This window comes from Penaeus vannamei, chromosome 1, assembly GCF_042767895.1.
Source record: "Penaeus vannamei isolate JL-2024 chromosome 1, ASM4276789v1, whole genome shotgun sequence".
NCBI lineage: Eukaryota > Metazoa > Arthropoda > Malacostraca > Decapoda > Penaeidae > Penaeus > Penaeus vannamei.
The window spans coordinates 50,642,725-50,655,224 of record NC_091549.1 but is presented as its reverse complement, the minus strand read 5'-3'; the positions used below and the strand labels follow the sequence as shown (position 1 = coordinate 50,655,224).

The window sequence follows — 12,500 nt, the reverse complement described above, 5'->3', positions numbered from 1 at the left end:
ATGGCGGCCATCCGATGAAAGTTGCCCGCTCATATGACCCCATTTATGACCTCGTGCAACCCCTGTGCCTACTGCAAAGTACCTAAAGCTAAGGGGAATTAGGGTAGAAGCGTGGAGTAAGGGGAACGAGAGATAAGTTCCTTTCCTCGCGCGAAAAGGGGCCAAATGGTGTGATGTGAACTTGTATTTCTCTTCCGATATCGCGATGGACTGTGGAAGGAAGGGAGTGACTGACCCAAGGGCGTGACCTGATCTCGGGATATTATTTTTTAAGTGAATTGGAGAGAGAGATAAAGGAAGAGAGAGGAAAAGGAGAGCAAAAGTGTGGCTTCCGGGTGACTTCTTCGGATTTTACTTCCACTTTGGTGTCAGGATGGAAGGTGAGTCAAAAAAGTGTTTTCTTATTTCTCTTGAAAAGTTCTATAATTCAAAGAGAAAATTCGGGATTGATTAGGAAAAGTTAAATTTAGTTTTAAAGCTGGGATTAGTAGGCTATTTCTAAGATTTTTTGATGGAGTTAGAAATAGAAATGAGAAGGTGTTTTTGACTTTGGGGTTTCATTGCACCTGTATCCCTTGCAAGTCTTATACCTTGACGGGATTTTTTTTAAAGGACACCCGCAGCATTTTTCGGAATCTAAATTTTGCTTTTAACTTTATTTTTCCTTCCCATCTAATACTATCCATTCAAATTGCTTTAAACGTTTGTAATTTGCTATGGATGGTTGAAATTCGAGCTTGGTGACGGCACAGTGTCATATTATGCCATGATCTCTTGTTATATGTTTCAGCAAAGTCTACTGAATGTTTTCTGTGTAAATTCTGGTGAGTCTGATCTTGGACTGATTCGGTATTTGACAAATGCGGTCTTTTCCAATGGTTTAGGCAAATGCGATACCTTGCGTGACAGGAATGGAGCTTGGGGTTAATATTTATTGGGTTGCTAGATGCATTCCTCCTATCTCAGTTATTTTCTTGCTTATATGTACTTGTATTGGATATTTATTACACAGCAAAATTCAATATAAGATATCAAATGCCATCTTGGATATTATATTCGTAAATACTGTGTACAGTCTGGGACTAAAGTTCTCGGAAAGGTTTTGCATGTTTTGTCTATTGCCCAGAGATGGCACTGCGCTAGATGAGTGGGAATTCATTGACACCCTCGTATTTTCCTCAATCTCATTGATTCAAACATGTATGAAGTAATGTAATGAATCCCTACAACCTAACTCTGGCCTCCCTCCCTCCTCCATTCAGGAATCCGCCTCTTTATTACACAGTGATTGCAGTGCCATCTCTCGGAAATAAACAAAACACGCAAAACCTTTCCGAGGACTTTAGTCTTAGACTGTACCAGTCAAAAAATAACCATCACAGTAAAACAGTTAGCCATCAACCATGACCATTCCCATAACGTCACAGAAGTGGGAGAGCGTAGTGGCCTATCTCGCTTTTGATCACAAGACAGCATTTTAATCTTGTGTCGTGCTGCATGACACCGTAAATGCCACTGGAAAAGATGGTAAAGATCTGTCTTTTCAGAATATTCCTGGTGAGGGGCTGCTGTTCTTGTCTTGAGTGTCAGTTGGTAAGGGGACACGCAAGTGTTGTTTATACACTTGCGTTATTAATCATTTTTTATTAGTTAATTTGATAATAGTCTTCATAATTGTTGAACCAAGGACTGCGTTTGCCTGACACTAAGAACATGATTGCTGTAGCCTCTACTCTTATGGCACTGTAGGGCAAAGTGAGAAACATTGACTAGATAACATTTGACAAAGATATTTCTTTATTTAATGGCAGAGCATGAGGATTTCGAGATACTAATCTAGGGCAAATTGAAGCAAATATCCTTGTGGAAGACTAAAAGTTTCAGTTATCTGTACAAGAAATAATCTGCAAACTGTTAAATCAGAAATAAAGGAAAAAGATCGTTGAAAGTGCCACTCATAGCCTGAGTCTACTTTGTGCTCCCAAGTTTCAGCGCTATCTTGCCATTCATACCGAAGTGAAGACACATTTATTCCTGGCAACTTCGATTGTTAAACAGATTTTGTGATGTGTTGTTCAGGACTTAGACTCTGGTGAGTGCCCCCATACTGCAAAGATTTACTAGACAGTCTACAAGCGCTATCCTTTCTGAATATAGGTGGTTGAGGTTGTTCTTTTGCTGGAATGCCAAGGGCATGGTGAGTGCCTGAGTCACACTAGTTGTATTTTAGAGATTGGATGTTAGGCTTACCTTTGCTTTCTTTAATTCTTTTTGTCGTTTTGTGTATTTTCAAGTGTCTTCTCTTATTTTCTTGCTGTATTCTAATGAGTGTCCATAATCTAAGAACTGAAAGGCTATACGTATGTTGTTTAGTCCATTTTTTTTTTTATTATAAATATTCTGGATGTCAGAAAGAAAGTACCCTTTGCCTCCCAGATCGTGAACCCCTTGCTTAGAGCAGCTTATGTTCTGAGGGATCCCCTAGGGAAATGGGCCCTATGTAGGGTATTCTGATTATTGATCTAAATATTTATGTACTTAGAGGCTTATAACTATGCTCCATTCATGTATGGTATGGAAATCTGATTGAAACATTAATTGTGAAATAACCAATAGAAATGTAGGTGTGATGACAAAACTATCACCAGCTGCCTGTGTCTTGAGAGAACACTATTAACCCAATAATGCCGGGTAAAAAAGGTTTGGCAAGTGGACATAATAGAGGGATTGTTGGTGCGTATCGAGTTTCCCCTATTTGCACCCAGTTCGTTTGGTGCTTTGCAAGCAACATTAGGCACCTAAAAGCTTTATTTTGATATAATTTTTATAAATATTAAACTTTTGAAGGTTTATCATTACTTCGTGAGTTATTGCCTAAAAGTTTTACCATAGAAATGATCCTGCTACTATTGGAGAAAAACAAGCTCTGTTCATTGAGCTGATGGTGCAGGAATGGTCATGATATTATACCACTCACTACTTTATCCACAACAGCCATAGCATGTAAGTACATGCCCGGCAGTTAGGGTTAAGTTACTAATTTGACATATCAGTGACAGACAGAGACAATGAAATCAAAGGACAGGGTTAGAGGTACAACTAAATAGGGACAAACTGTGAGCTAAAAGCTCAAATCTTGCTTCTTTTAGCTACTCTTTACAAATGTTAGCGGTCAGAAATAAGGACTTCTACTTTTCATTATGTTTCTTTTGCTCTATTTTGGTGCCCCAATGATGCTCCTAACACCCAAAATGATACTATTACACTCCAAAGCATAAGAGAACTTTTTGAAAACCATTAGTACGTTCCAGAATGGTTATAGCCTCAAGGAACCTTGTCCAACATTTTAGAAATTTATTTGGTTGTTATTTTCATTATATTACGTTGTATTTTAGTATTGAAGGATGTGTTTTAGTATTTATTCTAATGTATTTACACTAGTCTAAAGATGCAGCAATTTGTCAACTATTGCTATTTGGTGCATAATTTCACAGATTATCCTATGATAAGCAATGGTTGGCTTGCCTTTACTTAATGCAAATATTGTTTATACTTGATTGTGTATTCTACTTTCTCCATGACCATTATATTACTTTTTCCATCTGTACATGCTAATATTTTATTTCATATTGTTGATTTGTGATTTATTATAAAGCTATTTTTTCAAAGTACTCTGGAACTTTGATATTTTATGTTTTGGGACTTCAGATATGAAGTAGCAGTCAGAATAGTTTTCATTTATCATAATATTTTGAGTAGATTTTGATAAGGTAGAACTGAATGATCTTCATTATCCTATAAATTCTGTGCAAAGATTTATATCAAAGAACATATTTTCACCCAACTTTATACTAAGCCCTTATAGATCTTACTTACACTGACTGCAGAAGAGGCATTAATTTGTCATAATTATGTCTAATATTTCATATCGTAAGTACTCTGCTTAGAGTTATGAAGTAAATTCCTACATTATTAGATGACAGAGGGTGATTTAGCTCTGTGCTTCTCCAGAAAACAGTTGATTAACCTTCTCTTTAAATAGCTGCAGGAAGTGTCACTATATTTCCACATTGACCTTTCTGTGATTAGTATATGACTTTTTTTTTTCTTTAATAATGGTAAAGTTCATTTGTGGATTTCTGTAATTATTAGATTTAAATTTTTCATATTAATGGCTTTGGTAATTCATAAAATGTAAAGAGTTGTTTATGCTGATATTCTTTTTATTTTTTATTATTTATGATTTTTATTTTTTATTTTTTGGCACGATATTGAGATACCTCTAAATATTCATGAAATTTTCCGTACTCTTTTTCTGCTTGATTAATTGTTTATATATTTGTTTATTCAAATGCAGGTAAATCTTTGAATTATTACAATCATATACAAAAGGATTAATTAGGGCAGTACTATCTCACCTTCCCTCCCCACCCTTGGTTTGACACATTTAATGATATGATTTACAAAGATGGAGACTCTACGTAATTTTTATCAATGTCAGTACCTGCTTTTATTTGTGAAAGTAAAACAAATTAGTAACTCAGGATCATTTATGAAATTGTTTTAAACATTGTTAGAGGAGAGTGAAAAAATATGCATCTATGTAGATTAATATAGACAGGGTAAAACTAAATGAAAAAACTTTTGATACTGACAATTATTTTATACCAATAAAAAACAGTTCATCCTTATGAAATCTTGGATATATGTTCATACTCTGTGTGTGTGTGTGTGTGTGTGTGTGTGTGTGTGTGTGTGTGTGTGTGTGTGTGTGTGTGTGTGTGTGTGTGTGTGTGTGTGTGTGTGTGTGTGTTTGCATGCGTGTGTGCATGCGTGTGCGTTTGCATATGCGCGTGCGTGTGCGTGTGTGTGTGTGTGTGTGTTTGTGTGTTTGCATATTTGTATTTAAATTATCACAAGTTATGATTTGATTGCAACTGATTTACTTTCTGAAAATCAGTTACAGAGTTTTCATTTTTATTCAGGGATGTTTTGCTATTGATAAGAAAACATAAGCAGATGCTTAATTTTGGCTTATTTTTTTCAAAATGTACAATTGTACACTGGATTGTATATCTCAGGGTGTTATTATATCACTGCAGATGAGATAAAAAGGAAGAAGACAAAAACCTGAAACTTGGAGTGAAACAAAGAAACTTTTTATAATGAGTTGCACAGCAGTTGGTATGTGATGTAGAACAGTGACTCACACAGATCACGGAAGGAGTTAAGAATAGAATACACACTTGCCTCAATACACAAATATTTATACAGATGCATAAACACCCATGAAGGTTCAGCGTCAGTATCCTGGGCTCTGATACAGTTTTTTGACCTCGGAAATTCTGCAGTCACTTTGTGTATTGATACTTATTGTGTGTTTTACTTGAGGTGTAGCAGATCAAGATTTTGGGAGGATTTCACGTATGTATTTGTCCGTTTTGTGCGATTATTTGTTTTGCACATTATTGCATTAATTCATATTTTGTACTAGATATGTATCTGCTAATGTCAGTGGAAGATTACAATTCTTTGGTCACAGTTATCTAGACTTGCTAGTCTGAAAATGGAAAAGGAAAGAAGAGAAAGTTGTAAGTGAAAGACAGTCAAAATGAAAAGTAAAAAAAGAAAAGAAAAAAAGAAAAGTGAAGTGTAAGTAGCTGCTTATGAAAAGAAGGAAAAATAAAATTCATCATAAAAGAAATATGAAATCAGTGAGCCAGATATTGTCCTGAAACAGAAAAAAAGAGCCACATCCCACATATACAGGAAGAGTGGCAGGGAAAGGTCACTGATAAGATAAGGTCAGGGATCAAGCCATGGGTAGAAAGTTCCATTACAGTTACTGTTGGAATGTTTTTATTTTCTTTGCTATAGGGCAGTTTCATGTTTAGGACAGTATGGGAGAACCTAGGGTATAGTATCTCTAAAGGGAAAAGCTTTAAGGGGGGAGGAGGGGGGGAGAGTCAAGTCTTGTGACAATGACCTTGATATTTTTTCAGTGATTAAAAGATCTATTTTTCTTTTTAGTTTTTCTTTGAGTGTTTTGTTGGTTTATGTGGAATTAGTTGGAATTGATAATGATCTGATGGGTTTGCATTGGAAAACTGAATAAAAGTACATTATATCTGATCTTATATTGTGTAGTCTGGTTTGTGAATAATATGATTCAATGTGATGCCGTTGGAAAATATTTCTTAAAAACTATATGTTAGGCATTTAAGTTATAAGGCCTTTCTATTTTTTTATTTTTTTTATAGTGCCCCAGGTTATATACGGAGAAGTTGTCCCTTTAATATACTATATATCAGTCTAGAATGAATATCGCAGATAAGAAAATTATTAATGGTAATAACTGATGTTTGGGGATGGAAACTTTTTCAGTCCCTTTCATGTTTGTATGACGGTTAAGTATGCACGTATATTTTGTGCACTTTGGATTTTTGTCATGATATGGTAAAAAAAAAAAAAAGAAGAAGAAAAAAAAAAAGGAAACAAAGAAAACTGATCAATTGTTATTGATTGACAAAAAGTGAAATGCAATATTTAATTCTTTATTCATTGAAAACAATGATCTCACCTGTAATATTAGCTTAGTATCTTAATTAAAAAGAATCTATTTCTCAGTAGCTCTTTATAACTTTAGTTAACCTGAATTTTAAGGCTGGTGTTATGGGTATGGCACACATGCGCATGGGCATATAATCGTTATTTCCAGTTATGAACCCCACCCACCCCATCCCACCCCATCCCACCCCTACCCCACCCCACCCCACCCTACCCCACCCCACCCTATCCCATCCCACCACCCACCCCACCCCACCCCATCCCACCCCACCCCACCCCACCCCAATCCACCCCAACCCACCCCACCCCACCCCACCCCACCCCACCCCACCCCACCCCACCCCAACCCAACCCAACCCAACCCAACGCAACCCAACTGGCCGTGAATGGAATAGGTTAATTCAATACTATACTTGCTACGGAAATAGGCAGAATTATACTTACTACCATCTAAAATTTATCGTGTCATCCACTCGACTGCAATAAGGAGACTTAATCTTTTCGTACCTGTCTCACAAAAGAAAATATATATCTCACTATTTCCTCTTATTTCTCCTTCCCACAGACCAAACCCAGGTGTGATGGTGGGTGTAGGAACAAGGGGGCCGGCATGGGCCCTGGGGGGAGCCTATACCCCTCACCACTCCTCGCTTCTAGATGTCCTAGGAAGCGAGCCAGGCGGCCCCCCCCTCGATGGCCCTGCCTTGACTGTGGCACTAGATGTAGTACAGGCCTGGGCTGTGCTTATCACTGTTGGCTTCACGCTTGTGCTCTTTGTGTTCCTGGCATTCTGTGTGTGCGCCAAAAAAGATGATGGGTAAGTATGGTATTAAAGATTTAAGTTATTTTTTATTTTTATTTTTTTTTATGTTACTTCATGTTGATTAAGAATGATAGTAATGGAGTTTGTGATGATGGTGACAATGTTGGTTTCAGTACATTTATTATTGTTGAATGATACTTGGGATGTCATCAAATTTGATTTGAATTAGAAATTGATATGGAATTTTAATAATTGTAGATAACATACCCTTTATTTGTAAATAGATAGATAAATACAAAATAAGGATTAAGAAACAAAGAAAAGAGAAAAGCAAATAATGGGAACAACACTCAAAATAAACTTCAACTCTCTTACATGTAGCTACGATGAATACGAGCTGAGCCAGGGGCTGACGACAGTGAAGGTGTGTCATGATGGAGGAGAGAATGGGCTCAGCAGCTATCCGCGCATCAATGGCTCCAACACACCTAAAGGCAGTGATGAGGCTTCAGAGGCATCCAGCAGGTGGGGAACTTTATGATCCTGGTGTTAATGATAAAATTAGCAGTATATATATAGATATATTTGGTTGTATTATAGCATTAGGGTTGATTTTTGTGGATATGTATTGTTATGATTATTTTAATTTCCAATGATTTAAGATAGTGTTTAGTAGTAACATTTTATTATAGTCAATATTTTTAATTATTTGTTTGTTAGAATCATTATTTTGATTCATAAATTGCTATGGCATGTAGTTGTACCTGTTCCATTGTAAATAAAATACGGTTGTGAAAGGTATATCGTTTGGTACATAGAATGAAATGTGTTTTCAACTGATTCACTGATTCATTAATTTCTGATGATGGTGAGGTTTATGATAATGATGATTCTTTACAATTATTTATATGTTTTCCTCTGCAGATGTACTCTGAAGCGGGAATTGCCAGCTATCCCATTAAGCGCTCATCCAGATCCATCAGCTGAGTGCAATGTGGAACGCACACAGTCACAACATTCCTCTGATCTCTATGCTGCAGTTGGAGATGTCAATGATGGTAAGAATAGACTTTATACTGTTGAGGATGAAGTACATGAAGTAAACTGAAATAGTGGGATTCAGAATTTTGGATAGTTACTGATAGTCTTGATACTGTTAAGGAAAAAAAAAAAAAATTATTTCTTAGGTATTCACATATAAGTAAATAAGTAAAAGGAATGGCTCTTAACCCTTTGGCTAGTGGCCGATTGGCAGTTCCCCTGTTTGTGGTGGCTCGTTTGGTAGTTTGCGGCACTTAAAAGATTTTATTTTGTTATCATTTTAAAAACTTTTAAAAACTGAAGGCTTAACCTCACTTTATATGCCAGTGCCATAAAGTTCAACCGTATGATTGTTGCTGCTACTAGAAGAGAAAAACAATCTCCGTCCAATAATCCGATAATGTGGGACTGGTGAGATCTGGTGCCTTATGTCATTAGGTTCACAATTTGTCAAGGCAAAAATGGATGCCAAATGGGCTGAATGGCTTGATCTTGGTAATTTCTCTACTGTCTAGAATGTACTAAACCTTTTCAGGTGTAATTATTAAGAGGAAAAAAAAACAATCAACCTAATATTAGGGAAGCATCCTTTTAAGACTTTCTAATGGAAAACAAAAACTAATCCTAAAATTCCCATCTTTCCCCGCAGCCAGTGGCATAGCCAAGGTTATTGGCGGTGTGCAGGTGCTACCCTCTGGTGCCATTGGGCCTGGGGGTCGAGCAGCCGTCCTGCGTGACCCCAATGTGACCTCCCCCACTGATTCTAGTGGTCCCACTACCAGTGATGGGCCTGGAGTTGCGACCAGTGTGGCCGCTGCTCACCCCTATGCCAAAGTGAAGAAGGAACATCCCTACGCTCATGTCAAGCTACCAAAGAGTGAGTGTGTGCAGAGAGCAGGGGAGGGAAATAGATTTGGGGATTAAATGGTGTGTCTGAATATGGATGGTTTGGAGGGAGGTGTGGATAGGGTGGGGTGTAGGTAGGTTGGTGGGTGTGACAGTATAGTTTGTATATTGTGGATGTGGTTGTTATTTTTATTGTTATATATCCTATTGTCATTATTGATTCATTTTGTGCCATATTTTTCTTGTTCTGCAGAAGATCATCCGTATGCGAAGGTGGTTCGAGATGATTCTGAGGACCCTGAAACAGATACAGATAATTATGATGACCCCAAAGCCATTGCCAAAGACAAAAAGTAAGTACAATACCCTTATTTTTCTCATACATTTTTGGCATGTTTTTATAAACAATGTTAGTATAATTGATTTTTTTCCTTTCATATTTAGATGTATGTAAATGATATTCATATTTATTTTGATCATTTGATGTGACATTTAGACTATTGTACTTTTGTTCTTGTAAAAATTGGTCTAGATCAGGTTTTTTTTTATTTATATGAATGTCATAACCTCTATATGCCAGATTTGTACTTGATTGTATTGCCAAATTTGCAATTTGTTATAACCTTGATATGTTAAATACAGATTAGGGGCTCATTCCAAAATTCCTCCATCCCTTTGCAGTAGTGGATGGGACACTGAGGCTACCTATGAGGCAGCTCCCCCTGTGCCAGAGAAGCGCTTTGACCTGGAGGAGGAGACGGCTGTGGGATCAGGTCCTCCTGCAGATAGCATTGTTGGGGGAGGAGGCCTCATGACCACCTCTGTGACTTCAGCCTCCTCTGCCCTTGGGCCATCATCCCCCCGGTCACCCCTCCTCAGCGCCCGGGTCTCCATGACGAGCTCAGCACATTCCCCTACGTCCCCCCATAGCACAGGGCCGAGTGCAGATAGACCCCCTTCTGCAGACATCCCTGCCGCCATGGCTATCTCAGGACGCACCCCTGCCAATGAGGAGTTGCCTTATATGACACCCCCACTACATCATGTAAGTCATATGTGAATTTTTCTTTTTTTTTGATGATGTCCCTTTTTTCCTTAATTTTTGTTTGATATATAGATAAGCCTGTGACTTTGAAACAAATCATACAGTTATTCATATGCTTTGATACTTCCTCAAAATTGATAGTCTTATCTTTCATATTGATAATTAGTTTTGAGTTATGAGTGTGAATAAGATTTTTTGATTTTTTGAATTTAGGATTTTATGGAAATATTTTTCTATGAGAGCTAATTACAGAAATAATTGTCTAGTTTAAATCAAATGAAATCTGAAATTCACTGATTAATGGATAGGTTTTCATTCACGGTCATGGATGAATAGTGTTACCAGTGAAAAAGATGGTCAGACACTTACATATTTTTCTGTGCTTCTTGCTAGCAAAATGGAACGGTATGTATTTGTTTATCAGGATGTAAAGATAATTAAGTAATGTAACATTTTTATTTTTCTAAATATATGGACCATTATTTATGTAGCATTAAGATAGAAACATTTAATTTGAATGGTGCTTGAAGATACTCTTTTTGTATTATAAACTATCATACCTACATAAGATATTGTTAAGGGATTAGAGATGTCCAAACTGGATAGGAGTTAAGAATCATTTTACCATGATAACCTCCCATAGGCTGGCATTGAGCTCCCAGTACAGCAAAACTTTAGCGGAGACTCCCAGGACTCACGAGGCTACACAAGCATCAGTGTGCGGGAACCCCTGGCTGCCCTTAAAGCACAGACTCAGGGGACAACAGCTACCACAGCATCTCCAGCTACTCAACCCCATGAAGGAGAAGGGTGCGTTATTCTGAAATGAGTATAGAGTTTAATTTTTTTTTATTCAGTGTGAAATTATCTGCTTTGAGAATATTTCAATGATATTTTGCAGTTGGGATGCTCCATTAACAATATTTCATTTGAAGAGATTTGTGCTATATATTTTTTCAAATCTTATGTGATTAGATTTCGTGTTTTTTGTTATATTTGTTTCTGCTCCACAGGTACTACATGACCGTGTCAGATGACTCGGCTGATGAGATGTATGCTTGCATATATGAAGGCTCAAGAGGCGTGGGAAGTGAAACCTATGCGCAGATTGAACCGCGTTCTACCCCACCCCCACCTCCTCCTCCTATGCCTAGTCCTCCACATGCGCCTTCAACCCCCTCACCCCTCTCGACTCGAGGTGGATCCCAACCTCCACCAGCTCCTCCTAGTGTGGATAGTCTGCGGCATGTTGTTCACTCACGTCAAGGTCAGCCTAGCATCTGTCTGTCATTATTTTTTTTGCAAATCCTGGAGAGAGGATGAAAGTGTTTATTATAACATTTTGTTTATAATTGTTCTTTACTTTAATAGTAATAATATTGTTTGGCAAGTTATATGTGTGTGTGTGTGTGTGTGTGTGTGTGTGTGTGTGTGTGTGTGTGTGTGTGTGTGTGTGTGTGTGTGTGTGTGTGTGTGTGTGTGTGTGTGAGAGAGAGAGAGTGTGTGTGTGTGTGTGTGTGTGATGTGTGTGTGTGTGTGTGATGTGTGTGTGTGTGTGTGATGTACGAGTGTGCGTGTGATGTTTGCGTGTGCGTGTGATGTTTGTGTGTGTGTGTGATGTTTGTCTGTGTGTGTATGAGTGTGTGTGTGTGTGTGTGTGTGTGCGCGTGTGATGTGTGTGTGTGCGTGTGATGTGTGTGTGCGTGTGATGTGTGTGTGCGTGTGATGTGTGTGCGTGTGATGAGTGTGTGTGCGTGTGATGTGCGTGTGATGTGCGTGTGATGTGTGTATGTGATTGTGTGTGTGTGTTTGTGTGTGTGTGTGTGTGTGTGTGTGTGTGTGTGTGTGTGTGTGTGTGTGTGTGTGTGTGTGTGTGTGTGTGTGCGTGCGTGCGTGCGTGCATGCATGCATGCTTGTGAATGAGTGTTTGTGTGTGTGTGTGTGTGCGTGCGTGCATGCTTGTGAATGAGTGTTTGTGTGTGTGTGTGTGTGTGTGCGTGTGCGTGTGTGTGCGCATGCGCATGGAAATTAATATATATGGGTATATATATATATATATATACATACACATATATGTCTATATATATATATATATATATATATATATATATATATATATATATATATATATATATATATATATATATATATATATATATATATATGAACACATGCACATGCACACATACACAAGTAAATCTGATAAGTAGCTGTGCATGGGATGTGTACATCATACAT

The 12,500-nt window shown here is 37.7% G+C and overlaps 1 protein-coding gene across 2 annotated transcripts in view; it reads left to right on the top strand.

The window, feature by feature from the left end:
- Positions 1-12,500, top strand: part of LOC113824125 (nascent polypeptide-associated complex subunit alpha, muscle-specific form) — a 32,413-nt gene that overhangs the window by 3,868 nt on the left and 16,045 nt on the right. Inside the window, exons 1-9 of one of the 2 annotated variants that reach the window (XM_027376868.2) lie at positions 1-380; positions 7,133-7,384; positions 7,712-7,855; positions 8,255-8,388; positions 9,021-9,248; positions 9,471-9,570; positions 9,899-10,262; positions 10,906-11,072; positions 11,276-11,529. The exon at positions 1-380 is cut by the window's left edge and continues 362 nt beyond it. In XM_027376868.2, coding sequence (XP_027232669.2) covers positions 7,149-7,384; positions 7,712-7,855; positions 8,255-8,388; positions 9,021-9,248; positions 9,471-9,570; positions 9,899-10,262; positions 10,906-11,072; positions 11,276-11,529 — 1,627 coding nt within the window. In that variant the 5' untranslated portion in view covers positions 1-380; positions 7,133-7,148. The remainder of the gene's footprint in view (positions 381-7,132; positions 7,385-7,711; positions 7,856-8,254; positions 8,389-9,020; positions 9,249-9,470; positions 9,571-9,898; positions 10,263-10,905; positions 11,073-11,275; positions 11,530-12,500) is intronic. The other variant, XM_070124443.1, reaches the window with a different exon arrangement.